This window comes from Electrophorus electricus, chromosome 6 (genome assembly GCF_041902795.1).
Source record: "Electrophorus electricus isolate QZ-2024a chromosome 6, ASM4190279v1, whole genome shotgun sequence".
Lineage (NCBI taxonomy): Eukaryota > Metazoa > Chordata > Actinopteri > Gymnotiformes > Gymnotidae > Electrophorus > Electrophorus electricus.
In genome coordinates, this window is record NC_137502.1 from 21,883,518 (window position 1) to 21,911,490 (window position 27,973).

The 27,973-nt window shown below is 39.8% G+C and overlaps 3 protein-coding genes across 14 annotated transcripts; 2 read left to right on the top strand and 1 right to left on the bottom strand.

The window, feature by feature from the left end:
• The first annotated feature begins 3,344 nt into the window (after positions 1-3,344).
• Positions 3,345-10,350, top strand: hdgfl3 (HDGF like 3). Of its 5 annotated transcripts, none has more exons than XM_081715949.1 (8): positions 3,368-3,582; positions 3,808-4,325; positions 6,222-6,298; positions 6,482-6,620; positions 7,217-7,378; positions 8,302-8,433; positions 8,901-8,952; positions 9,946-10,350. In XM_081715949.1, the coding sequence occupies exons 2-7, from the start codon at positions 4,242-4,244 to the stop codon at positions 8,925-8,927; spliced, it is 621 nt and encodes a 206-aa protein (XP_081572075.1). In that variant the 5' UTR covers positions 3,368-3,582; positions 3,808-4,241; the 3' UTR covers positions 8,928-8,952; positions 9,946-10,350. The 5 variants fall into 5 exon arrangements, with proteins under 5 accessions (XP_026865653.1, XP_081572075.1, XP_081572074.1 ...); XM_081715947.1 differs by having other exon boundaries at positions 3,371-3,582; positions 8,898-8,952; XM_027009852.3 differs by having other exon boundaries at positions 3,345-3,464; positions 8,898-10,350.
• A 68-nt stretch (positions 10,351-10,418) lies between these two features.
• LOC113577290 (transmembrane 6 superfamily member 1) lies at positions 10,419-18,998 on the bottom strand. 6 transcript variants are annotated; one of them, XM_027009850.3, is made up of 11 exons: positions 18,751-18,778; positions 18,143-18,246; positions 17,890-17,987; positions 17,618-17,721; positions 17,351-17,433; positions 16,839-16,966; positions 15,467-15,571; positions 14,668-14,760; positions 14,110-14,172; positions 13,836-13,955; positions 10,419-11,118 (listed from the first exon to the last, which is right to left on the bottom strand). In XM_027009850.3, the coding sequence occupies exons 3-11, from the start codon at positions 17,965-17,967 to the stop codon at positions 10,927-10,929; spliced, it is 966 nt and encodes a 321-aa protein (XP_026865651.1). In that variant the 5' UTR covers positions 17,968-17,987; positions 18,143-18,246; positions 18,751-18,778; the 3' UTR covers positions 10,419-10,926. The 6 variants fall into 6 exon arrangements, with proteins under 6 accessions (XP_026865651.1, XP_026865646.1, XP_026865650.1 ...); XM_027009845.3 differs by having other exon boundaries at positions 10,422-11,118; positions 18,591-18,998; XM_027009846.3 differs by having other exon boundaries at positions 10,424-11,118; positions 16,848-16,966; positions 18,591-18,983.
• A 2,850-nt stretch (positions 18,999-21,848) lies between these two features.
• On the top strand, positions 21,849-27,067 carry LOC113577289 (BTB/POZ domain-containing protein 1). Of its 3 annotated transcripts, none has more exons than XM_027009841.3 (8): positions 21,849-22,569; positions 24,329-24,485; positions 24,875-24,980; positions 25,162-25,359; positions 25,605-25,797; positions 25,885-25,972; positions 26,067-26,183; positions 26,392-27,067. In XM_027009841.3, exons 1-8 carry the CDS (start codon positions 22,196-22,198, stop codon positions 26,548-26,550), a joined length of 1,392 nt encoding a protein of 463 aa, XP_026865642.2. In that variant the 5' UTR covers positions 21,849-22,195; the 3' UTR covers positions 26,551-27,067. The 3 variants fall into 3 exon arrangements, with proteins under 3 accessions (XP_026865642.2, XP_026865641.2, XP_026865643.2); XM_027009840.3 differs by having other exon boundaries at positions 21,857-22,569; positions 26,067-26,213; XM_027009842.3 differs by having other exon boundaries at positions 21,864-22,569; positions 25,668-25,797; positions 26,067-26,213.
• The last annotated feature ends 906 nt before the right edge of the window (positions 27,068-27,973 follow it).

Genomic DNA, 27,973 nt, shown 5'->3' on the forward strand with positions numbered 1-27,973 from the left:
CTACATCTTTTTGTCTACTTGTATGCTACGGCAGAGATGATGCCAATATTGATCTATTCATGTTCATCTGTGACAAAGCATCTCAAAAATTTGCCAGTTTCACCAGTGGATGCGCTGATGCTGCCAAAGGACGCACTGATGTGCAGTGAACGTGCTGATGTCATCTCAGAAACAGCCCACCCACCCTAGATCCACTGTAGTAACTGAAGCTCCACATCTATACTGAAGTTCCTACTTTGATTAAAAATACCATAAAGTACTGACTGGTACTACCTGGGCCACTCAATGGAGGAAGGGTTTCCTCTTGAGCCTTGGTCCTCCCGAGGTTCCTTCCTAAATCCCACCTAGGACATTTTTCCTTGCCACTGTCACCTCTGGCTTGCTCATTAGGACTCTGGACTCATACAATTGTAAAGCTGCTTTGTGACAATGTGTGTTGACACTACACCCCTTCTGCAGTCAATTTACGGGGGCTTACCAGCCTGAGTGTGTGGACCCACAGAGAGGCGCTCCATGCAGCGTGTGAGGTGTACAACCATGGACCGGAGCTTGCCAAGTTCCTGTTGCTGCTTAGCCAGAGCAGTGGCCTGGAACAATAAGACCTCAGTCCAGTCCTGTGCACTTAAGGCACTCCCCTCTGGTGGCTGCACATTCTCTGATCAATGCAGGAAAGGAAATGACAAGCTAATGCAAGTTTGGAGTGTCTTTATTCTCCATAATAAGAAAACAAAGAAGCACAGTGGTGAGCTGGCTAGAACATAAATGAAAGCAAATTGTGCTGGTAGTTTAAACTTGAGACAGAGCAGAGCAGAGCAGTACAGTACAAATTTGAGGCATCAAGTTCACAGCAGTGAGGGGACAATGCACAGCACAAGTGCTTCTGCCGGCTTAAGTAGAAGAGAAACAAAAAGACAATAAGGAACAGGTGCAGGTAATCAATAATCAGGGGATTATTTAGTCAGAGACTTTATCACCTCTTCCCTACCTGACACTGTGGATCCACTACAATTTACATACTGCTTCAACTGCTATACAGATCATGCTATTACGCACTTATTGCACACAGGCTTCACTCATCTGGACACTAGGAGGAGAAATTATGTTAAAATGCTGTTTGTTAACTACAGCATAGAATTTACTACAATAATCTCCTCCATACTCACCACCACATTAGAGGACCTGAGACTAAACCCATTCCTGTGCCAGTGGATCTCCTGTGCCAGTGGATCTCCAACTTCCTGACAGGCAGATCACAAGCAGTGCAGTGGCCAGACATGTCTCATCCTCCCTCACCCTCAGCACTGGAGCTCCACAGGTTTGTGTCCTGAGCACCCTGCTGTCCCTAATGTACACATATAGTTGTGTGGCCATTTCCAACTCTACCAACAAGTTTGACAGTGGCAAGCAGCAGAGGAACTACCACCACCTCAGGATCAATGGTGCCCCACTGGAGTGAGTGGACAGCTTCCAGTACCTTGATGTCCACATCACACAGGTCATAGTCCTGAAACATCAACCACCCAAATGGAGGATGGGTTCCTTCTTGAGTCTTGGTCCTCCCAAAGTTTCACCTTGGTGAAGGCCCATCATCATCTTTACCAACTTAGATGCTTGAAAGACTTTAAACTGCCCTCTATGGTGCTCAACAACTTGTACGCATGCATCATCAAGAGCATCCTAGTATATATATATTTCCATATTCTTCCCCTTTTGATACCTTATTCTTTCTACTATATATATATTTTTTTGTTGCATATTTTGTTTTTAACTTGCAATGGACAATCATACAAGCATTTCACTATACATCCTGTGTGTGTGACAAATAAAACTTTGGGCTTGGGAAGAGAGAAGGTGCAGTACGTGTTTGTGTGTCAGTAGGTGCACCATAACATTTACAGTACTTCATTATTATACTCACCTATAGTTTTAGGGGAAGTCTAGTTTACTTGAGTCTAACAAAAAATTATTATTTGTATTCTTAACCTTCATGTTATTTTTGCCAACTAATCAAATTAATTGTACTTTTTGCCCAGCACATTTAAACTTGATTTATATTTTAGTTACATACATATCAAATCAAATCTATTGTGATGCAGGCATGGCATGAAAATGAAAAGGGGCAGGCATGAGTCAAAACAAAAAGGCATTTAATCGAAAACAAAAGCAATAAATCAAACATGGCGAGAAGTACATAGACCATTGCTTACACAGTACATTATCCAACACCGAACAGGCTTAACAAAGGGGTATATGTACACACAATGATTAGGGAAGGAATAAGGCACAGGTGAAGTGGGGAATACTGCTAACAAGAGGGTGTGGCAAAATAGAAATGGGGGATAGAAAAGTAAACACAACAAACATGGTGACATGAAAAAAGAGAACAAAAACAAACCAAGAAACCACGTAGTGAGCATCACCACATGGACAAGGGGTAGAGGAGAGTCCATTACATCTATACTAATGTACAGAAACATCCACGTTTCTCATTCAACTCTGTGCATCTCACAATTCAACACACACATTGTTGTTGTTGTTGTTATTTTAATCAGAATTGTTAACAACAATTGCTACAATAGTACTGTGCTTCTATGTCACAGAACTCAATGTCACAAAAACTTAAAAGATTCTATGATATGCTGTTAAACCCAACTTCTAGTTGGAGCATTTCTATTTGTTAAGGCTGGGGCTCTGGTCCCCATTTTATCCTGTAATATTCAAAAAGTGAACCAAAGGCTGTATCATTTGAAAAGGGGTGGAAGTATGGCTCTATATTGCAACAGAACACTGCCACCAAATCTAAAGTGGGGTTCACAAAGAGTAATGGAGGATAAATAAATATACCTGGAACAAATTGATATTGTACTGATAATTTATCCCATGAATAAATGTAGTATAGTAGCTTTATTCCATGACCACCTGGAGTACTGAAGGTTTATTATAGGAATTAAAGAATCTGATTATTAAAGGATGATTAGCTACATTTAAAATAGTCACAAACTGTCGACTATTAGCCACTTGGGGAGCTTTTGTAACTTCTTCACCAGGAAAAGAGATTCATTGGTAAATAAAACATTTTGTTATTCCTTTATATTACTAAAAGGGGCAAAGTTTTGCCATACTGCTTAGTTGTAACTAATGACTTACAATATAAACATATGTAGATCGAGGCACTTTTATTTGTCCTAGTCTTTTAGCTTAGCTACAGGCAGCATTCTACAGAAATTCACTTTGTGCAGTGTTAAAAGTTACTCTAAGGAGTTTTTAAACAATCGGGGAGTAAACCCTGCTGGTATGCTATTCTATTGCTCTGTGCTAACTGCACAAGCTGTGCAGGCCCCTGTAGCCTGGAGGAGACTTCCTGGAACAGGGTGATTTTTATCAGCAAAATTGTATTTCTTTTTGTCACCAGGACACAGGTGTTCTGTCCTGAGGTCCTACATTCAGTAAACTGGGCTACAGTGGTTAGTGATTCATCTTAATTAGGGTTCATGTTTAATATTATATAATAGAATATAGGTTTAATAGTATGAATAGTTTCAACAGTATATTAGTTTTACCGTCAGTAGGCCTATTAAAATGGTGACAGTTTAGCATCACGTCGTCAAAACTTTCGGTTGTTTTACTCGACAAAATTAAACTGAAAAACTAGGCTACGTTTTGTAAATACTACTTTCAACTGTGTATAAGTTCAGTAAACCTCGCATACTAACCTTTTTAGAGCGTTTCGGATATGCGTTAAATCTAATTACGCAGACCTGCTAAGCGTATTGACTCTATATTAATCAGCGTTTCTTTTTTCTTCAGGTTTTTGTTGCTATGGTGTTGCTCTTAAACCGGCTACATATCTATCTGACTTAATAGTCACTCCCGACCGAGAGAATAAGTGAGTGGCGTTCTCAACCTTCGCCAGTTCCTCCAAGTTTCAAACACACGGGGACAGAATAAGCTGCTTTGCTCCCATAAATGTAAAACATCAAAAATCTGAAAGGATTTGCATCTTCAGCATCTCATGACGAAAGGATTCAAATTTTGCACTGTTGACCTACACTCACAATTTGTGTTTGAAGACGAAGAGGAGGGAAGAAGTGTTTTCCGGGCCTTTTCTGTCTTTTAATTATTTATTTCCTATTTAACTGCAGTGTTGCTATCAAAACATTGATGGTCGAATATTTCCATCAGTGCTGGGAACGTCTGGATTTTTTAATACGTTTTATATTCAGTCGTAACGTGCTGGTGCGATGGCTCGTCCACGGCCACGGGAGTACAAGGCAGGGGATTTGGTTTTTGCAAAAATGAAGGGATATCCACACTGGCCAGCGAGGGTGAGTATGAGGGTGCAGCCGAGTTGAAACGCAGGGAGGCGGGGTTGGCGAGGACAATACGACCGGTGTCGTACGTTATACTGCTGGGGCGACGTCTCTAGTTGACTTGTTTGGCTTAAAATCTAAATCAATCAATTTCTGTTTGCGAAGGCAATTTCATTTGCGGTTTAGTCTCCATTATTTATCCCTGTTTCGTAAGATATGGCGTTGTTCCTCTCAGGTGTACAACCGTTTTTTTTTCGTCTGCAGCCTTAATTACCGACCTCTCTTTAGCTTTTTGTGGTCGCAAGCACTTGGGTTTTGCACGTTTGGGGTTTATTCATCCAGAATTTGTCGACAGTTTAAACTAAATATTTCGATGGTTTTATATCCCATGTTGTTTATGTTTTTTCCTGACGATATTAGCTAGCTAGCTAAGCTATTAGCTCATCTGCTAGCTGAGACTTGTGGCGGAGCGCCCTCCTCCTGCGCTGCTGGGAGCCTTCTCAATATTCCTCAACCACGGGACGGCCGTCCTCATGTTTCCTGATTTGCTCGTTTGAATGAAAACCATTTGATTGATATAAACTTCCAGCAACTTGATCATGAACGAGCTTTTCCTTTAGTTTGTGTTTTCAGTAATAAACTGGTAGTACACATTTACTCAGGTGGAACAGGGTGCTGTTGGACATCACTGTTAGGACGCTGTCAGTTCTGCTCCTCACACAGTTGCCTTACTGTCTTTATCGACGGTTGTCAAACATTCAGTAAGACATTTACTGCAACTTGTTCTGACATTATGCTATTGTTAGAAAGCTAGACCAGGTGTTGGGGGTAGTAGCCTGCTGTGAAAGGGTGTTTCAGAGATTAACAGATTGTACAGCTATATGACAGCCACGTACACTATCAGTGGTATACAGTACCTATCCGATAACTAGCTGTCTAGCTAGATTGGCTATGTACTTGATTTTAGATATTAAGATGCCTAATAATCCTTTATAAAAAGTTGTTTTGTTTTATCAATGTCACGGAATGTTGCCGTGGAACCACAGTAATGTATCTTAACCACACTAACTACCAAGCTACGCTGTCGTTTTGGGTTTTGTTTGTTTTTTGACACCATTTATAGCCTACATTTAAAAATAGTCTTCTATGCAGCTTTTCACATTAGCTACAACACTGTAATACAAAGCTCTAACAATATGTCAAAAACTAATCTTTCACAGATTGGTAGTGAAGGTTTTAAAAATGGGCGTTGCTGGATAGTTACTTGCAGAGTGAGCTATAAAGCAGCCTACCCAAAACCAGAATGCTCATAAAATAATTTAGACATTAAATGTATTAGATTCTTCTGAGATTTCCTGAATTAACTGAATATTTGCTGGTCACACATAGCTAAATAGAAATGACCAGTTTATCTAGACCATGTGAAAACTTTTGCATAAACACCAATTATAGCCAGTATAGATTAACTCTGCATCTGTGAGTCAGCATTGTAACTGTTCCCAATTACATTCACGTTGGAAATAAACGACTTTGTTTGCCTTCCTTTTTAAATTAATTCCCTGACGTTTCTAGTACTGGCGTTTAGGGATCATGAACAACATAAATCACCATGCAGTTAATCTTACTTCAACTATCTTCAACTACAGGATATTTACAATGCCTAAGACAAGTGTGGTGAGCCTCATGGGGGCGCTGTGACAAGATTTCATATGAAACCAAACTATTAGCAGCAGCACCAACTCTTAAAAAGCTTGAAAGCCTTTTACCTTTCACATTTTTGGAAGGTAAATATTTAGTAATATGGTGAAAATAGAAGTCTTTAGAAGGGTTCTGTAGCCAGGAAAGCCCTGGGCAGTTGGAAGATAATGGTTTATCATTTAGCCATGTCTCCTGTGTTCTGATTGTCTGCAGATTGATGAACTGCCAGAGGGAGCAGTCAAGCCTCCTGCTAATAAATACCCCATCTTCTTCTTTGGCACCCATGAGACGTAAGTGGATTGTGTGTAATGTGAGAATGAGTTGATTAGGTATAATGTGTGAGTGAGAGTGAGCTGACTGTAATATGTGTGAATGAAAGTGAGTTGATTACTAAGAGGTAAGCAGAGTATTCTATATATCTGCTGTAATTTAAGAAGCAATTAGAAATTTGACTTGGTTTGTACCTTTTCTAGTGCCTTCCTTGGGCCTAAGGACCTGCTGCCATATAAGGAGTATAAAGACAAGTTTGGGAAGTCAAACAAGAGAAAGGGCTTCAACGAGGGCCTGTGGGAGATTGAAAATAACCCTGGTGTCAAGTTCACTGGCTACCAGGTGTGTTGTCATGACTGTATGCCTGAGATAGATAAACTCAGAAACATCAAAATAGAATAGGAAATGTTTAAAGGTCTAGAGATGCATGTCTCTGAAAGGATATGCAGCAGGTGCAGTTGTTACAGTGCAGACATGAAGCTGTCACTGTACAGAAATGAAGCCGTTACAGTGCAGACATGCCGTCTCCACGATGCAGTGTTTATGTTTAAACCAGTGACCCTTCTGGAGTTCCCAAGTCCTCACAGAGAGGTATTCTGTGGGCTCACACAAGGGCTGAATTCATTTCACTGTTGTAATTTATCATTTAAATCTAAAAAAATATAGTATATTGTATGTATAGTAGATTGTGTGCTACTAGTCTTCAGGGGTTTCCAGTGTACAGAAGCATTAGAGTTATGACTCTAGAACTCTAGAACTAAAACTCAACCTAAAACACACTGTTTGGCTTGATGAACGGCACATGACTAATTATTTTGAAAGAGGTCAACATTCTAATAGCAGTCATTTTGAATATTTTATGACAACATTGGTTAGCCCCAGTATACATACAGTGTGTGTGTGTGTGTGTGTGTGTGCATGCGTGTGTGCATGTGCAGACCATGCAGCAGCAGAGCTGGTCAGAGGGAGAGGGGGAGGGAGCTGACACCGCGGATGGCAGCAGTGAGGCAGAGGAGGGAGACTCCATTGGAGAGGAAGAGGAAGGCAAGATGAAGGGTGACAAGGTTGGCTCGAAACGGAAAAAGACTGCATCCTCAAAGGTACTGTGGCCTTCAACACTGCATGGTAGACAGGGAACGGACAGTAGACATGAGCCAAATCATCTTCCAACTGTTCAGGCTAAAATGTCCTTATACTGAGCCGCAGTACTGTATATACCCCCAACTGGTCCCCCCCTCCCCAATGAATTCTAATTTTAACCATCTGCACACTGCCGTAGGTCACTGCCATCTGCTGAATGACTGGTAGGCAGCTACAGTGGCAGGTTATAGAGAAGCTGAAGTGTGTTTCAGAACTGCTGCAGTATTTCATACCTCAGATTCCACACTCTGCTCAGACTCCGCTTAGCAACGACTGTTGCCTAGCAACAGGGTTTAATGTTCATATATCCCATCGATTGTGAAGTAGATGGTAGAATACAATGTGTTTTTGGGAAGAGGGAGTTACATATAGGAGTTTAGACATGCGCTAATGTTTCTGCTGCAGGTCTTATAGTAGTCTTATCGTATTTTCCTGCTCAGTCTGTGTTACACAAATTACTAACAGGTTATTGGCATTGAGCATGGAAATTCTTTCCTGCAGGTTACAGATTGTAATCTTAAAAATAAAAATCAGTGATATAAACATTGTACCTTCTGAAAAACTTGAAAACTGTTGATTTTGAAACCTCTTGAAACTGTGGGAAAAATAAGTGTTACCCTGGAATGTCCTTTACTAAAGCAGTGTTCTCCCACTCTGCCGTACCCAGCACAGCATGTGACTGCATTGCCTCCGCTAATTTGTTTGATTCATCATTGTAAACTAATCAAGCCCTTTATGGGCTGAATCAGGGGTGTGTATGTGTGTGCATGAGAGTGAGAGAGAAAAAGACTGAGTGAGTGTGAGAGAGAGACATGCAGCATGTCAGAGGCCTGTGTGTTTCACTGTAGTGATATTTCAGGTTATATTTGTATGTTTTATCTAGAAGTCATGCAAGCTGTCCAGGAAGTGCTCAGGGGAGGAGGATGAGGAGAAAGATGGGAAAGAAGATGAGCAGAAGAGAGATGACGACAACGACATCCAGAACTCCTCAGACAAGAAGACATGCTGTCAAGGGGTATGTAACATTTACATTGCCACAGTCAGAGTATGTAATTCACATGGTTTGCAATATACCCTCTGCATAAATCCTTAGAGCAGTGGAAAACTATTTACAAAAATTATAACACTTTTTTTTTTTTTTAATAATTAAAGGTAAAATTATTTACATGTATATTTATGTTCTTGGTAAATGCTCTTATCCAGAGTGGCTTACATATTTATCACTATGACAGTACATTTACGCAAACCATGACCTTGGTGTCACTAACACCTTGCTCTACCTGCTTATACTATGGTTATGTACAGTATGTGATTAATGAGTTTTCAGAACTACCACAAGAGGTCATACTATTACAATGTATAGGCTTACAGAAGAATTTTGTTATTTCACTTGTTATTAATTAATCTATTTTTATTAGTTTTTGTTGTTGTTGTCATTACTGTTGTTTTTTTTATAATTATATTGTTTATTTTCCACAGCAGAACCAGTTGCTCCGAGAGGAACATTAGAGAATGAGAAACGTCTGATCCTGAGGTGGCGGTGGTTACATCCTGGTCATTTGTGGTGGTGGTTATGTGATATTGGAAATGTATAACTTGCATTGACATAATCAAAATCACAGGAGAAAATATTGATATAAATTCCGAAATCAAAGAACTATTACAACCATCCCCTGCTCATCACTGGAGCAAATCCAAAGTTATACAGATTTACTTAAAGGAGCAGTAAGTAAAGTAATTAAAATGAAGAAGAAAATTCTTCAATTAAAATAAAGAAGAAAAAAAATAAAGATTTAATACTGTTTGTGGTCTTTCTCTTTTCTGGTCAGGTTGAAGCAGGTTACCTCCTATTAAAGTTCTGAACAAGCCAATTGCCAGTTTGAGTTAAATAGTTGGTTAATACTTACTTAATGCTCCTTTATTGTATAACATTTACACATCTTAACTAACAATAAATTGTAATATAGTTATCAAATTTAGCGTAATTTTTTAGCTATAGCTGTATAGCTGAAGCAGCCTGTGTATGTGAGTCCAGTGCCCAAATGTTCTGTCCTTTTACCCTGACTTTGCTTCCTACCCTGACCTTTGACCCTATCTTCTACACGCTGCCATTCACTGTGCCACTCAGCGCTGTGTGTTGTAGTTCCAATTTCTTCCTTACAGAGTGGAGAAGCCAATAGACTGCCTTCTAGTACATTACTCAGTAAAATATTATCCATGTGTTACCCTTTCATGTAATCAGAAAAATTAATGGAGATTAAAAACTGTAAAAGTTTTGCACACAGAGAAAGGGACACTGTGTAACTCAGTATCATTCATGTTATTTTGCTGTAGATTCTGGGATCACTAAGCTACTCTAACAGCCCAGTTCAATGATCATTCTTTATGAAGTGAAACAGTTCCTGTGTCAGTGGGGTTGGTTGTTTCCTAGGCTTTTAGTGGCATGCGCATCTGTTGTATTCATCATGTGAGATAGAAATTGTTCCCCTTACCACTTAATATGTTTTTTACATTTGCATTTTCACAGAACACAGCAGAGTATGCAGTGCACCCTGACCCTCATACAGAAAGTTTGAAAGCACTTCTGCACTACCTGGTTCAAACTTGGCACTAAGCACGCCAGTCATTACCTTTAGCCGTCCATAACTGTTACCAGACCTTACTCCACACGCTTCTGAAAAAGCCACATTTTCTTTCTTATCCGTGTTTATATGAAGAATATATTATATTTATTTTTGCTGATAGTAGATGACATTTCTGTGCTAAGTGTAAACTCATTAGCCTAGCTTTTCCTCCCCTTTTATTCTTTGTTATGCTCGGAATCAGGATATGTTACAGTTCTATCTTACATTTTCAACGTTTGTAGTTCAATGTAAACTGTTTTTCCTGTTAATTCACAAGACTTTTACAGAATAAACTCGTTGGAATGCAAGCTGTTTCATGTCTGATGCACTAATTACAGTAATTATTTGAGTAAAAACATTTGTTTCTTCCATTTAGTTCACTTTTATTAATATTAATCTGTTGATTCACCAATGCTCATTTAATTTTATTAGTATTTCCATTTAATTATCTGCATTTGCATTGCAGATATTTAGAAGACTTATTAAGAAAAATATTTCAAACATATAATGTTACAAAAATATATGCATGTAACTTCTTTCACTACTAAATAGTTCAGTACAAGTTTACTAAATTACTTTGGTGAGGTTGTATTTATGTTGCATCTTATTTTAAACAGCGACCTTGGGTATGGGAAAGGCACTATATAAAAGTTCAACTGAAATATATTGAGATTATAAACACTGCCTCATACTGTTGCTTGTACTTATCAAAGGTATGAAGATTAACAATGGTCTTTATGAGTATAATATGTGGGTTGGCTAACCCCTGCATTGAAAATAGGACAGTGCTGTGTCCAAACTGAGCCACTGTATGACCTCTGATGCCCTGGGCTGTGGGGGTGGTGTATGACCCCTGATCCATGCTGTGTGGTGTTCTTTGAGCCTCAGTCACTCCTGCTGTGGGCGCTTTTGCTGGTGAAAAATGCAGGATCGCTGATGCAGCGGTAGCTGAGTAGTTGTGGTATTAAAGCATAAAGCAGGTTCAGGGTGAGGAAGAGGAGCAGTCGCTCAGATGGTACACGATGGGCAACGGGTGTTCGACTGTGGAGTGATGCACCAGTGTGACAGAACTGAGCCTGGGACAACAGAGAGAAGTCCATCATCAACAATCTTTGCATCCTACGAGAGTTATATACCCTCATCCAGCTTCTCACACATACTACTAGGAATACAGATATGGTTAACCCTCAAACAGCCCTGGTTGATGCTATGAAAAGAATGGTCATGCCCACTCACTATGATCCTGGCAGAGTGTGGAACCTTTGGGAAAGTCAGAGTTGGTTGCATAGCAACCAACCCCACTGACCACCCTACAGTAGTGAGTTCTATTTTTAGAGGTGGCAGCTGAGGTGGGGAATAATTCCATTCCTTAGTCCCAATGCTGTTCAGAACCTCAACCATGCATACATGCAAGTTCTCATGTGCATGTGCACACAAACCCAAAGAGACACTTCTCTTAGTCAAACCTATCAAACTAATGCATGTTTATTCACACTTCTGCTACTTTACAATAACTCTCTCACACATACTGAGCCAAATTCATAAAACCTACAGCAAGATTTATCATGACATTAACAGCATATAGCACCATGGTTCCTCATTCATAAATTTGGTTTGCCAGTGAATTTAACTGTTTGCGTAATATAAGGTGCTAATTTGCATGTCCTCATTTGCATATAACATTAGCAATTCAAAATAGAATACGACTACACAAAAAATACCACCTGGACCTGCCCGACGGTAAATGTCCCAGTAAGAAGCCAATGTAGACTGGATGATCATTCTCTAGCAATGTTTGGTTTCCTATGCAAGTCAGAATAAAATTCTGCACACACATCCATTTAGCTAATGGACAATTTTATATAAAAACCCATTTATGGTTTGTTTGGAGTGCACTTGATGGCAAATTTTGCAAATCTAGTACTATTTTTATTGGAAGTACTATTTATTTCCAAATACTAGTACTATTTTATGTAATACTATTTTTATGTAACTGGTACTTTTCAGCATACTACCAGTCTCAACATGTCCACTTGAGCCCTAATGGGTTTTTTACTGGACTATATGGGTTTTAATTGAGCATGGGCTTGGAGTGGACATTTTGATGGGTAGTATTCAGTCCCCATTTGTGTTACATTTGTGGGCCACTAGATATAAGGAAGGGTCCTGAGAAAAATAATATTTAACAATTTTATAAATATGATTTTAGGATGAACCATTCCTATAAACTAGCATTTTAATCTTTAAAATGTATTTACTCACTCATTCACTCTCACTCTCATTTTTTGTAAGATGTAAAAAAAAAAAAGGCCCAACAATACTATGTGAAGATTCTAAACTAAAGCCTACCCATAACAAATTATGTTTTATAACATTTTGTTTTGTTGCATACAGTTTGCTACTGTTTTATAATGTAAAATATAAATGAGTTGTCTTTGATGGGTTCATATGAATAAATTAATATATATTGTCAATTAACTATTTATAGACTGACTAAAACACTTTCTTCATCATTCAAAGGACAGTGTTATTACACATAGCACAACAGATAACACAATCTTGAGTGTTCTATTGCTTTTCTCCAAATGTTTTGCAAATTATAAATCAAATACCCCCTGAATACTATTTCAAATATAATAGTTGATGAATATTTAAAAAAAAACGTAGTTACGGCATCTTAAAAAGACCATTGTTACTTAAGAACATAGGACTCAACTGAAGCTTGACCTCATTAGTAGCTTACCTAGGCTGACAAAAGTGGCATCTTAATGCAAAATATGGGTTAGTGATGGGCTGATATTTGGGCCCTTTTTAGGCATAGGGCCCACAAAGCTCATGTGAACTTTGACACTAATGGTGCCAAAATGGGCTTCAGATAGGGCCCATGTGAGCAATTAATCTTAGGCCCCACATGGGTCCAAGTTTTCTAGCCCTTAAGGGGTCAATTTGGTGCCCACCCTGGCAACATCATTAACCCTTATAAGGGCACAAGGAATGGCACATGTGGGGCCAGTGGATCATTTCTCATATGGGCTCCACCTGAAGCCCACCTTGGTCCCATTATTGGTTCACAAGGGTTAACACACATGGAGCCCATATGGATCTTCCTGGGCCCTGACCAAGTTGCCCAAAAATGCCAGTCCATTTTAAACCCATGTGGGGACAACATGGGCATGTTGACTGAGGGGTTAGTCAGCTGACTTTTGCTATCAGTCTGTAAATGTATGGCCTCATTTACATGTTGATTTTGATTGGCTTTCACCTTGGACACATGTGAATTTACCACAGAGGTAAGTTGACAGTGGTTTGCTAATTATTGCTATGGTAACTTTATGGATAGGCATTAAATACCTTGTTGCACATTTTGCATGGCATTGCATTGTTACTGTCACCTTTTATGAATCTGGCCAACTGTGTTCTTACAAAAACCTTTTGTGTTCTTTCTGTGTGCAAGCTTGAGGAAAGTAGACAGATCAAACAGTACGGCACTAATCAAAGTTCAGAGATCTTCATTTTCTTGCCCTCAAATTCCTGTTAACAATGAATAGCCTAGAGGAATTTCTGCATATGGAAAATCCACACTGGTTTAGTGGTCACACTGTTACTGGTTTTTGATCATAACACTAACTACTCTTTATTCTAACTATAATAATCATAATGACCATAACCACACTTACCAGACTAACCCTAAAAATGTAGTAATTCTAACTCAATCCCTACTGATACTAACCTTAACCACCCTAACCCTAAAAACCCTAAAATTGTGTCCGAGTGTAAACAGTAAATCTCCTACCTGTGCAATAGCCCCAGCATGCACCAAGCTCAAGTCAGGCAACCAGTCACAACCTGGGACTAGCAGTCCATATAGCATTATAACAAAACATGGAGTGGAATAAAGCATATTAACCAGCATCTGTAAAGACACACACACACCATATGACATTAGCCAGCAGCTGCAAACACACACAGTATAACATATTTACCAATATCTGTAAAAACACATTATGACATGTAAAGCAGCCTCTGTAAACACACAAATGTAATATCAAATATCTATGCACACGTACAAATAGTATACCATATTGGAACAGCCCGAGTGCCGCTGGGCAAGGAGCAGGACGCACAGACTCCTTCAGTGGCGACAGACATTTATTAACACACAATGAAGACAACGGCATTCACATATAACAAACAGTGAACATGAATACAGTTACGGCTAACACGGACACCATGAACATTATGAACATGAACATGAACAATGACCGACAACAATGCACACACCAACATGGGTTTAAATATATACAAACATAACGAGACTAAACCAGATGCAGGTGTGTGCTAACAAGTGGGCATGGTTAAAAATAGGATGAGTCACAAACAGTCAACGAGGAACTCCCACTGCACATGGCGGGCTGTACATGATCGATGGGAAGGGGAGAGTTCCCCATATTAACCACCATATATAAACATGCAAACACATCATAGTATATTAACCATTATCTATAAATACACACATGCACTCACTGTATGACATATTAAGATCACATCCAATATGACATATTAACGACATTAATACACCCACATTGTACAATACATTTCTCAGAATATACAGACAGAGATGGTACCTGTAGGGCAGGATAGGCAGAGGGGTCTTTGAGATAGGGCTCATGATTCAGGATATAGTCCTTGCACCAGTCAGTAGGACAGTCCAGTACTACCTATATACAACAATCATACTTATCAAACTCTAAACTTTGTCAAAAGCAGAACTTAACCAAGGTAGTATGCAATTTGTCCACGGGGTCTTGTTATAATTAATACCTGATTAAAATAAATAATCAGAAGATATAAAAAATAATGCCATATATATTAGGTATACAGTAGAACTGTACCCGTTTAGCTGCTATATATAATTTACAGTCTGTTGTCAGTTGTAATCCACTACTCCTGGCACTACTATTTCACTGTGACATCACTTCCCTGACTGTCCTGGAGTCCTATACCCTGTGAACACTGTGCCAAAATTTACTGCCATGGCTAACTTGGCTATGACCAAAGGACAGGTGTTGCCAGGATAAATTTAATATACATTCAATATACATTTATTCTATAAATGCACAAATAAGAACTGTTTATGCAAACCCAGTGGGCTTTGTATACAGTGTGCTAATTGCAGGTTTTGATTCAGTTCTTTTTGTACAGTGTCATTGTCACACAGCAGCTTTCCATAAATGTGGGTATGGACCCTTAATAAATAATCTAAGGACCCCCCCCCCCCCCCAAGAGAAAACACCACCATTATATATTGGATCCTTAAATCAACCTTCTGTATTTCTGATATCATGTCCTGCTACTAATGGTAAAATATCAGCAAGACATACTGGACCTGCAGGAGCTAGAAGTTGATGCTAGCGTTTCACTCACCAAGCCTCTGAAGATGCAGAAGGCACTAGCTCCCAGAAGGCAGAGGATGAAGAGTAAATCAGTAGGTCTCTGTAGAACACTTTTCTTCTGCTCACACTGAGTATTCTGCACCAAAATAATCAAATCTATTTACTTTCCACGGATCATAAACAGATTTTAAAATAGAACTACATTTACCAGCCACTTAATTAGAAACCCCTGCACTGTATCACACTCACAGTTAGTGTTCCCTACTTACTATAATAGAGCAGTACATTGGATGTCTGCCTTAGACACTCGCTATTTAGATATGTATTGCTGATGGTACCGCTAGTGTAATGTTTCCAATTTTCTGTTGTTGACATTATGATTGTTTATGCCATGAAATATGGCATGTATTCAGCACACTTTCAAGTATGTGATATTAGAATTCACACCATTACTTCCCTTACTGTTACCCTTTATAGTTTTCTAAAGAGAACACTCTTATAGTAGTCTGCATAGTGACTCAGTGAGTGAGGGAACTAGTTCAGACACGAACTTGGGGATAGAGGGGGAAAAAACTAGGCAGCATTACTAAACTGTAGAACTGTAGAAAGAAAGGTTTTCCATAAATTTGGAAAATGCAGATGGTTTTGTTAACATTACTTATGGTTTATTATTGCTGCATTATTGCATTAAATTTTATATTAACTACAGTCGTTAATGATATTTAATGTAACTTTATATTATAAAACCCTGGATATTAATTGGATGGTGGACGACAGTTGTATATTGGATCACAGTGACATAGTGGACTACAGTTGTATAGTGCATATTTAAATACGGTATTGACTACAAAGCCCTCCTTAAAAAAATGTAATATCTTAACCCCATAATATTTTGATAATCTAGAAGGATTATATCCTATTTTGACCATTTTGCTCAGCAAAGGCATGCCTAATATTAATCTCTATGATAATTTGCAGTTGGTGGATTATCTTTGAAGTTTTCAAAGTCTGGTGATTCAGAGATCAATAAGAATGCAAGCTTCATATGTGTTTTTAACCAGATAAAACCAAATCTAAAACGCATTTTTTAGTTTACTAAGTCTTTTATTTAACTTTATATAATATTAATTTTAGTAATGTCTTATGCTTGTGTGTTTTTCAGCATCTGTATGTGTGTTTAGGAGTGTGTCCCTGTGTGTTTGTGAGTGTGTATGTGTGGGTGTCCATGTGTTTGTTCATGTAGAGGTGTGTGTGAGTGTGTCTGTGTGCTTCTTACTGGCTGTGTCTGTCTGTCTGTGTGTGTGTGTGTGTGTGTGTGTGTGTGTGTGTGTGTGTGTGTGTGTGTGTGTGTGTGTGTGTGTGTGTGTGTGTGTGTGTGTGTGTGTGTGTGTGTGTGCGCGCACATGTCTCACTGTTGGCTGCAGGTTCCATGTGGCTGGCTGTCTGAACACTCTAAAGCAGGCCCATACTGATACACATGCGTACAGCAAGTGAAGCAGGAACAGGGTGTTTAGCTGAGCACCATACTTCCCTGGGAAACAGATATATAAACACACTGATGACATATTTTCTTAAACTCAAGTTAAATTGAAAACCCTTTTCACCTTTTTGGTTAATGCTGTCAGCCACTATATGCATATTTTATCAGTATAATCAATTCCTGTCTTTTCCTTATTCCTTCATCAAAATGCAATGTTTCGCTACCTAAATAAAGTCTGAGTGGGTGGGGAAAAGTAATATTAACCAATAATATCATTATATTAATATATATACAATGATTTCATCCAATCAAATCCCAATGGATAAACTTGCCACCACTTAAATATCCTGTTTCACTCAAAAATGTGTAATTTTAGGTTAGGGATAAGGGTTGGTTTAGCTGGTTCCAACAATCATTTTGGCGCAGTCCACTCACCCACCACATTTCCTGGAATGTAAACAATTATTTGCATCAAGAAGGATCCCACCCAGTACAAGCCAATAGCTCGGTAGCTCTGTCTGCAAAGCAAGGTGCATGAATCAGTCATTAAGGCTAGACTGTAGCATAATTAGACTGAAATTCTACACATGCACATAATAAAAATATCACAAGCAGGCTAACAGCTCAAATAAAATTTTTATATGATGAGCAGTGTGTGCTGGAAGTTGCCTCTACACATGAGGACCCTGCTGAAGTACTAACCCCCACGTTATCGCTGCCACCATCAACAGGTACATAAGATAGTGAGCACAGCCATCCCAGTACGAGATCATGTGACCATGAGCTGTGTTGATATAAGGGTCTGCCTGCAATGCACCAATCCCCAACATTACACCAGACTCCATCCTCTACACCCATATCTTTCAATAACTTTCAACCAAACAATGCCTTTAAACAATACACACACACGCACACGCGTACACACACACACGCGCGCGTACACACACGCGCGCACACACGCGCGCACGCCTTACTTGTTTGATATAAAATGTCATGAAGCCATCAATAATGCCATCCTGCTCCAGGCCTATTATGAGGTTCACCACACTCATCAGTGCGTACACAGCATAGACTACAGGAGACATACAAGCATACTGAATTGCTTCTGGACTTACTCTGAACAATCTACACAATATTACACAGTAATCAACATACATGTAATCTCAATTTACACCTAATCAGTTTACTGCTAGGAACAGTACAGCAATTATTCTTTACTGACTTTACCATAGAAGAGTGGATCAGTAGGGGCTCTCCCTCGTAGAAGAACTCTAGATGACACAGTTAAGATTACAACAGTAGACACGCCAGCAAACAGAACAGTCTCAGCACTAGAAACAGAGATACAGATATAACAACATATCAGGTAATTAATAAGAGAGCACCATTAAAATAATTATGACCTTTTTTTTCCATAACAGTAGTAAATGCTATATTCAGCATCTATATTGTACTTAAAGTTATAGACTACAGTATTACACTATGCCTTGTATTATAGTTTATTAAAAATTTTTAATAAATTAAATATTTAATTAAACTGCAGAGTGAAAGGGAGTAACAGAGTAGTTTCCAAAAATACCACGTCTTAAACAATGCACATTTTAATATTCACAAACTATTCATGCGTTAAACCACAAGAACAACCTGAGGGCTTCTGCACCTTGTACATACTCACCTGCTAGAAATGACAACATAGTTAAAGAAATAGGAGAAAGGGACCGACAACAAAGACAAAACAAAGACTCCTGTGCCAGCGGACGCATTCACTGCAGACATTTTACATAAATGCGGATACTGAAACCATCTCGAGAAAAAAAACACGCAAACAAACAAACCTTTTGACTTTAGGTCTTTTAAAGGGCGTTGCTGTCCCGAGAATCCCTGCGCGAGCACGTTCCAAACACAAATAACCTCCCCGTCCCAGCGCCTTACCGTAACGTCAACGTTATTTCAGGCATTGCATAACGTACATTATCTGTCAAAGACTGACAGACACCTAATGCTAACCATGAACTAGAAGACTTTGAAAAGAGTCTGCAAATACGTTTAAAGACTAAAGTCTCTAAAGACAATGTGTCATTAGTCACAAAGTTTTTATTCACAGACTATATGATTTTGTAGACTCGGATTCTTGCATGGTTACTATTTACATAAGCCAAGACTGAAAATTCATGATAATGTTAAACACGGTTGATTTTATCTGAACGGCAAGACGAGGAAAAAACTTAAAACAACTATTCTGTCCCCCTTGCCCAACTATCAAGACGACAGGAGAGTGCCACAAATTTAGCAAAACCATCATGATTTTATTCCGACACTGAACACGTGTTTGCGAAAGTGAAGTCGCTTGAAAAGTCTTATATAAAGCCAGCATAACACCGCCAAAAAACGGCGGAGTGCCACAAATTTAGCAAAACCATCATGATTTTATTCCGACACTGAACACGTGTTTGCGAAAGTGAAGTCGCTTGAAAAGTCTTATATAAAGCCAGCATAACACCGCCAAAAAAACGGCGGACAGCACCATAGCTCGTGATGCATACTTTCAATTAAGTATCATGTCCAATTGGGATATAAAAATTAAGAATGCATCATTTTAAGGACAATCTAGCTACCATAAATTTATTTTCCCTGCCAAATTATATATAAGTGCCCACCATTTTCTGTTCACCTATTTTAAAAACCATTTGCATTTTGTATTGTATTTCTATGAAAATGTATCCCAAATAAACTGGTTCCCCTTTGGGCACCGTGGGTGAGGCCTGAACCAGCTACTAAATACAAAAACCAGGGCATAACAGGGCAAAATCGTTGTAGCCAAGTTATCTGATGCAGATAAACAACTGTCACTGCCAATCAAAAAGTAAAAATTATGGAAGCATACGGTGTTAAAACTAAAAGGAATACTACGCGCCTTATCAGACGTAAGACAAGAGGATTGCAACTCGTTCATGAAATTGTACGACAAGTGCCGGGTAATTCCATTCAACTGAGCGGAAACATATGATCGAATCACTTTTATTTTCACGTCAGGTGTGGTGAGTGGAAAGCGTGCATAGTAAATACACATACACATTACAGATATATATACATTAACATTCACCCTATACGCTCTGTTTCCATAAGTCCAAGCTATGAATACAAAAGTTGGAAAATATACAAGAGATTTACTCCATTTATTATAGACACTTATATTTGCATCTCAGGATATACAGGGGTAGAATATTATATTATTGTCAAATATACAAGATGTGGATAGAGATGTCAGCAAGATATAGCTGTATCAGTGCTGGTGTAAATCTACCAGCATTGCAAGGTATGATCAGTTAAAGATTCTAAGGTGCCCAGAATTTACTGTAGCATGTACAAGCCAGTGTGGAAGTCAGTGGGGTGAAAGGGTCTCTAAGTGATGGACCATAGACCACTACTGGTTGTTCAGCAATTCGATGTCCTGGAGAAGAAGCTGTGTTGGAACCGACTGGTTCTTGACTTGATGCTTCTGTACCTGCTGCCACTCGGTAGCTATGAGAACAGATAGTTGTTTGGGTGGGTGGAGTCATTTATGATCCTCCTGGTCTTCCTCAGGCAATGGCTGGTGAATATTTCCAGGAGGTCTGGGAGCTGAACCCTGGTGTGCTGGGATGTCCACACCACCCTTTGTCGAGCTTTCCAGCCAATGAGAGTGCACTCCACGGTGCAGGTGTAAAAGTCCTGAAGATGTGGGAATTCATCACAAACCTCTTCAACTATCTGAGGTAGAAGAGGTGCTTTTGTTCCAACTTTATTACTTGTAAATGGGTTCTGTCCATGTAATTTCCTCTGTGATGTGAGCACCAAGGAAACCCTCTATAGAGGCCCCATGGATGAAGACAGAGGTGTGCATGCTCTCCTGCTTCATGAATTCCACTATCAGCTCCTTGGTCTTGTTGATGTTTTGAGAAAGGTTATTTTCCTGCCACAAGTGTGTCAAGAAGCTGACCTCTGTAGCTGTACTCTGTAATAGTTGTGTGTGGCTGTGCAGATGTGGGTGTACAGGAACTGCAGGGGAGGGCTGAGCACACAGCCCTGAGGAGCTCCAGTGTGGAGGGTCAGTAAAGTGGATACAATGCTGCCCATCCTTATCATCTAGCATTGGCCCATCAAGAGGTTTCAGGATCCAGCTGTGCAGAGAGCTGTTCAGACCTGGAGCTTAATGTCGAGCCTTGTTGTACAATGGTGTTGAATGCTGAGCTATAGCTCAGAAACGGCATTCTCAAATATGTGTTCTTCTTGGCCGGGAGAGGAAGACGGCAGTGTGTCAGGGCTATTGCATCATCAGCGGATCTGTTCTTCTGGTATACAGTTTACAGAAGGTCCAGGATGGTTAGGTAGTGAAGAGCAGCTGAAGTCCATAATCAGCCTCTCTTTCCAACAGGGACAACAATGGCTAGTTTGAAACATGCTGGCACGATTGAAAGAGAGAGAGAAAGAGAGAGAGAGAGAGAGAGAGAGAGAGAGAGAGAGAGAGAGAGAGAGAGAGAGAGAGAGATACAAATGTCTGCATTATATTCTGCTAGCTGATCTGCACAGGCCCTACAGACAAACCTGTCTTGTGCATATTAAAATATTAAATATATACCATGTGTGGTAAATAATACAGGACAAATATTTTTGCTTGCAATATTCTAATTGTTTTCTTAATAAGAAATACATTTATGTATCTAAATGATGTTACTCAGTACATTTATGATGGCATTCAGACATCGATACTTTTAAAAAGTATTCGACTATATTCATAGAATGGGGGGGGGGCGGTATACTGCATTTGTCATTCACTTTTTGCTGAGGATTCAAAACTAAAAATGTAAATAATCCATTAGATAATCCAAACTGTGTGTGTGTGTGTGTGTGTGTGTGTGTGTGTGTGTGTGTGTGTGTGTGTGTGTGTGCTGTCATCGTCTTGTTTTGGCTTACTGCCACCTTGTGGATATTGTACACATTAACGCTAAATCAGGCCGAGTAGTGTTTGTCCAACGTCTTCTTACCAACCGTCAAAGCTTGTACTATAGCAATTACTAGAGTTATTCACACTCTTTCCGCGAGGTGGCGGTAAAACTGCATCGTTATCATTAAGTAATACACAAAGAAGCGCAATCACCAACGGAAGTGTAAATACAGCTAAGTGCGACGTTGGACATCACGTACCGTCAGTGAGGTAAACATACGCCTGGAAACAACTCCCAAGATGCTTTACTGACGTTCATTTCTTTTTATATCCACGGTCAGCCCGGATACTTGGACATGTCAACAAGCGGCAAAGGAATGGCATCCAATTTTGCTGACTCCGGAGCTGGACGGAACAGAGCTTTAAATCCTAATGTTGCGGCCGCTGAACCGATGTTCCCTTCACCAGGCCTGCATCGGGAATACAACTGGCAGGCTACGAAAAGCTCCGTCAAAGAGCGTTTCGCGTTTCTTTTTAACAATGAGCTGCTTAGCGATGTGAAGTTTGTCGTCGGTAAAGGCAGACAGGCCCAAAGAATTCCAGCACATAAATTTGTACTGGCCGCTGGAAGTGCTGTTTTTGATGCCATGTTCAACGGAGGAATGGCCACGAACTCCAACGAGATTGAGCTTCCTGATGTCGAACCGGCAGCATTCCTCGCGTTGCTTAGGTAGAGTCTGTCCAGGTTAACAGGGCGAGTGGATTTAGAGACTGACGTGCGCATAAACTTGTCTTAGATGAGCACGATTCATTTTCTCATAGGTATTCATTCATTCTTAAGATGATATTTCTTGATTTAGACCATTTAGATCTCTTATGTATTACGTTTCTAAACACATGCTCAGTTCTTTGTGGGTTAGAGTTTATTAAGAAATGAAATTGTACCGGGTCACTGGCCAATTTGTTTTGTTTTGTTTTTGTTAAGTCAAGGTATTTTGGCTTGATAAGGACATGATGAGCTGAGTCTCCCAGTGAGAACCACAAAACTGAAGTTAGGAGTCAATTAGGGAGCTTTTTAGTGAAAAGGCCTGTTCACAAAGCATCAAGCGCTTTATGAGTGTATTCTCCATTCATATGCCATACCTTAATGTCAATGATCCAATAAGTGAGTTTCACCTAAATAACCTAGTACTTGCATCTATTAGTGCAGATGCAGCACAGCAACTACACTGCTCACCAGTGTTAGTGTAGCAGAGTCTGTCTATACAGCTCATAGGTATTATGGAGAGACTACTGCTATCATTTACTAAGCCTGTTTAGTCTTTATAATTTGGCACACTTTAGTTAAAACAGTGTATTTTATGGTCCACAATAGCCTCCTCTCAGCTAAATGCCAAATTAGGCTAAATATAGTTAACAAGGTGAGGCTTAAACCCTGATGGTACTAAACAGAAGCACTTGTGCATACTCTCTAGACCTTGATCAAAGTAAACTGACATTACAGTGTCAGTCCCTGATTTTATTTTTCTTGTTCTGCAATCAGGCTTTATCAGGCTAGCAAGATAGAGGTGAAAATAAGGTCATATCTCTGAATTTTATTCATAAACTGGAATGCCATTCTTCCCATCTCAGACCCATTCATTACTGTATCAGGCTTTATCCCTGCTGGCCAAAGCTTACTCTAGTTTTATGGTACTGGACATGGTTGTACAGAATGTCATGGTACCATTTATAATAAATAAAGTACATCAGCAAATGGTGTAATATTGCTAAGTCTGTTTGCCTAGCTCATAATCTGAACATCCTTCACCACAGCAATCCATGAATGTTAAATTTAAATATAGAGAAAATTTAAATATAGAGAAGATGGATTGAGGTACCTGTACAGCATAAAACAAGTAGCTTCAAGGGCTTTCATTCTTGAAAACATTTCACCTAGTTTTCTACCAGTACTAGTCTCTGAGCTTTTGTTGGTAACATAAATTATGGAGGATCATTAATACATCTTCCAGTGCTATAGAACTCAGTGGCTAGCTTCTGTACTGATACTGAACATGCTACAGGTAAAGGGAGCATATAGAGCTGCCTCTTCAGCCTCTTGCTAGTCTTTCTCCACAAACATCACTTATTGGACCTTTAGGAGTATTGCACTAATGTAGACAAACAGGCATGGTTAGACCACTGAATTAGATTTGTTTAGAAGTGCATACCTCTTTGTCGTTGTGCTTGGTTTGATTCATATTGAGAAACGTAATAAAGATTAAGACGTTGGCAGGATGAGGACATGTAGTTGTTTGAGAGTGAAGAAATGAGTTGATGAATGTTATTTGTTATTCCTGATGCCCTGCTGTGTATAATGTCTTTCTAACTACGGTGTGTCAGATGAGATCACATCCAGTCAAATTGGAAGTAGCATGGTTTAAGTGTTCACCTGTAGTTTCTCCTCCTTGCTGTCTTAACTGCCTCTGCTTTGTTTATTTTGTATTCAGGTTTCTTTATTCAGATGAGGTTCACATTGGTCCTGAAACTGTCATTACAACACTCTATACAGCGAAAAAATATGCAGTTCCAGCGCTGGAGACCCACTGTGTGGAGTTCCTGACCGAGCATCTTCGAGCAGACAATGCCTTTATGCTTCTCTCACAGGTAATGCACAGGCAACCCAGGTAACACCGGGTTCAGGTAACATGTGGCCCAGGTAGCACAGGGTTCAGGTAACACATGGCCCAGTTAACACAGGTTTCAGGTAACCCAGAGCTCTGAGCAGCTAATCCTATTGTCATTTAAAAGATTTGCGACACACTGTTCATATAACACAATAAATAGTATATAAAAATGTACATAATCAATCATGTATGCTTGTGCTTAACATCACTTATGAAGGACTGAGAGTTATGATATTCTTCTAAATATTATTTTAAATCTCAGTTAATCAAATAGAAAGGTTAGTACTCTGAGATTCATGGCTTGGTTCAAGACTGATTTTTGTGATGCATGTATAGACCAGGCTGTTCGACGGATTTTTGTGTTTATAGGCCAGACTGTTTGATGAGCCTCAGCTTGCAAACCTGTGCTTGGAGACGATCGATAAAAGCACTGCGGATGCTGTTAACGCAGAAGGTTTCACAGACATCGATTTAGGTATATGGTTAGGGTGTGTGGTGTGGGATTAGGTTTAGGATTTAAATACAAGAGTTAAGGTCAGGATAAGTCCAGTTCTCAGCTGTCATTCACTCTATAACCATCACTGTAGTTTTAATGAGTGGAGACAAGGGGTGTGTGAGTTTTTGTTGTGTGTTAATGTTTGCGATGCGTGTGGCAGACACACTATGTGCTGTGCTGGAGAGAGATACCCTGGGTATGCGGGAGAGCCGGCTGTTCGGTGCTGTGGTGCGCTGGGCACATGCAGAGTGCTACAGACAGCAGCTGCCACCCACATCTGACAACAAACAGAGGGTTCTGGGCAAAGCACTCTCACTCATCCGCTTCCCCCTCATGTCCCTTGAGGAGTTCGCCGCAGGTAAACAAATTTGCATGGTGTTGTGGAGTGTAATTATTGTCTAACAACCAAATGTCATCTTATGGTAAGGTTTAATTTAAGGTTAATAAACCTGCTAAACCTCTAACTGCTGTGTGCCATATTGTGCGTTGGCATGTTTCATATAGTTTGTGTATGAGTGTGCATATCTTGCGCCTGTGTGCATGGGTGGGAGTGAGTGTAAATAAACAATAGAAACCAGTTTGATATTCTCTTTTGTGCCACAGGCCCTGCGCAGTCTGGGATGTTGTTCGATCGGGAGGTGGTAAATCTGTTTTTACACTTTACAGTAAACCCCAAACCACGGGTAGACTTTACAGACAGACCACGCTGTTGCCTGCAGGGGAGAGAGGGCAGCATTAACAGGTTTCAGCAGGTGGAGTCTCGCTGGGGCTACAGCGGCACCAGTGACAGTGTCAGGTACACCTGCCTCAGCACTCCTCCCTAGCTCCCATGATATTGTGTGCTCCCGTGATGCTGTGTGCTGACTGAGTCTGTTTTACTCAGGTTTAACGTGAACAGGAGGATCTCCCTACTGGGTTTTGGACTCTATGGTTCCATCCATGGACCAGCAGACTATCACGTCAGCATACAGGTATGTGCATTTAATGTATGTTTATTGCACATCCAGAGGAACTGAGGTCAATGTGAATCAGTTTTCCTAATTTTAACCTTTACATCAACCCTAGATCTTTGAGAGTGACAAAAACAAAAGTCTTGCTCAGAACGATACCGGCTTTAGCTGTGATGGAACGGCGAATACCTTCAGAGTCCTGTTCAAAGAGGCAGTGGAGCTACTACCTAATGTGAGCTACATGGCCTGTGCCACTCTAAAGGTGGGGGACCTGTGGGGCCTGCGTGTGTATGTGTATGTATATGTGTGTGTGTATGTGTATATATATATATATATATATATATATATATGGTCAAAGTACACTTTGCATGCGTGTGCGAGTGTTAGTTAATGAGTTAGTTTTTATATGTGAGGTAACTTGGTGTTCCTGCTGTTTCCAGGGTCCAGATTCCCACTATGGCACTAAGGGACTGAAGAAGGTCACATATGAGTCTGTGTCAGGAGCCAAAACTACATTTGTGTTCTGCAGCTCACCTGGAAACAATAACGGCACATCCGTGGAGGACGGACAGATCCCAGAGCTCATATTCTACACTTGAGACCGAACTCAGACTCACAAGCTCAGGGATAAAAATGGACAAAGAAAGAAAAGGTGCCTCACAAATGGAAATGGACACCATTTACTGCTGACCTGGTGTCAGCTGTGTTGGGCGGTGGGGTCGCTAGGGCAAGAGTCACACTAGACCTATACTGCGATTAAGGTATTTTTTTTTTTTATAAGGTATATCATTGTGTTTGTAGCTACATAATTTGTGCAGAACAATGACTCATCATTAATAAAAATATTTTATTTTTAGCTTTTATTTGGGGATTAAAAAAGAACTGAATGAATGTGAATTGTGTAGTCTTACGGAAGGAGCCATGTTTTGTTTTCAAGATGTTGTACAATATCAGCACCATACCAGTCTTGGCAGACACTTGCATAAACAGCATGAATGAGTTTAGTAGTAAGATGGTATTTACTAGTATTTTATCTCTGGTATTTACTGCCACTCTATTTACACAGGAGGTCTGGAAGATATATACACAAAAATAAAAATGAAAAATGTTCAAATAGTTCAAAGTGCTGGAAGTTGTAACATTCACAAAGACACCAAAATGTCTAATCATGGACTAATTACTCTTTCCTGGGATAAAACTGAATAATTTGTGCATTGGTTTTGCTTGAGGAAAGGTAATGTCATGTTCCACAACAGTCAAGAGCCTCAGTGCTGCAGTATTGGCTCTTGTTTACCTCACATAAACCTGCCACAAAGGGGTTAACTTCACAGCATTAGCTGTCTACTGTCACTCTGAGCTCCCCAGGTTTCCACAAACTCAGTTAAATGAGGGCTAGGTGCTTGATCTGTTTTATGGAATACAACCATAATCTAAAAGAATTGGGTTGCCTGGAGGGTATACACATCCGGTCTGTTCTGTAAGAAATTACATCATGACTCCCATACAAAATATTGCTCAGTTTTGATCAGACTTCATCTAATTAGAATAATGTTGGTACCCAATGGCTTACTTATCATAGCTAGAAAGAAACGTTTATATCTCTCATGCTGCTTCTATGATTTGGGTCAGGATAAGACTGCCATCAGTTGTCAAACGGGACCTGAAATAAGAGGTCAAGAACCTCAGACAAAGGAGACTGAAACCTCAGATCAATCACACACATCTCATTAACACAAACTTGGAATCCATATGTGAGTGGGGCCTGGCAGGGGTGGATTTCAGACACTGCGGGATAGAGCAGAATGGGTACATGATGGCAGTTCCTGCTCTATTGTTACTGTAAGATGTGCCTTTAGTTTCTTTACATCAGGTCCAGCAGTTGTCTTCATAATTTTTCCCTACAGTTCTTATACACTCATGGATCACATTTTAACAGACACAAAGCCTGTGTAAATACCCCCATCACAGCCACTTTAAGAACATTTTAAACGTGTGCACCCATTTTCTGTAAGTACATACAGC

Excerpts from the sequence above, each read along its gene's own strand:
- hdgfl3 (XM_027009852.3), top strand. The coding sequence starts at position 4,242 with ATGGCTCGTCCACGGCCACGGGAGTACAAGGCAGGGGATTTGGTTTTT. Across the intron at positions 6,299-6,481 it reads TTCTTTGGCACCCATGAGAC|TGCCTTCCTTGGGCCTAAGG; the intron begins GTAAGTGGATTG and ends TACCTTTTCTAG. Across the intron at positions 6,621-7,216 it reads TCAAGTTCACTGGCTACCAG|ACCATGCAGCAGCAGAGCTG; the intron begins GTGTGTTGTCAT and ends GTGCATGTGCAG.
- LOC113577290 (XM_027009845.3), bottom strand. The coding sequence starts at position 18,691 with ATGTCTGCAGTGAATGCGTCCGCTGGCACAGGAGTCTTTGTTTTGTCT. Across the intron at positions 14,173-14,667 it reads CTGCCTATCCTGCCCTACAG|GAGTCTGTGCGTCCTGCTCC; the intron begins GTACCATCTCTG and ends TCGCCACTGAAG. Across the intron at positions 13,956-14,109 it reads TCCAATATGGTATACTATTT|ATGCTGGTTAATATGCTTTA; the intron begins GTACGTGTGCAT and ends GTGTCTTTACAG.
- LOC113577289 (XM_027009840.3), top strand. The coding sequence starts at position 22,196 with ATGTCAACAAGCGGCAAAGGAATGGCATCCAATTTTGCTGACTCCGGA. Across the intron at positions 24,486-24,874 it reads CCTTTATGCTTCTCTCACAG|GCCAGACTGTTTGATGAGCC; the intron begins GTAATGCACAGG and ends TTGTGTTTATAG. Across the intron at positions 26,214-26,391 it reads TGGCCTGTGCCACTCTAAAG|GGTCCAGATTCCCACTATGG; the intron begins GTGGGGGACCTG and ends TGCTGTTTCCAG.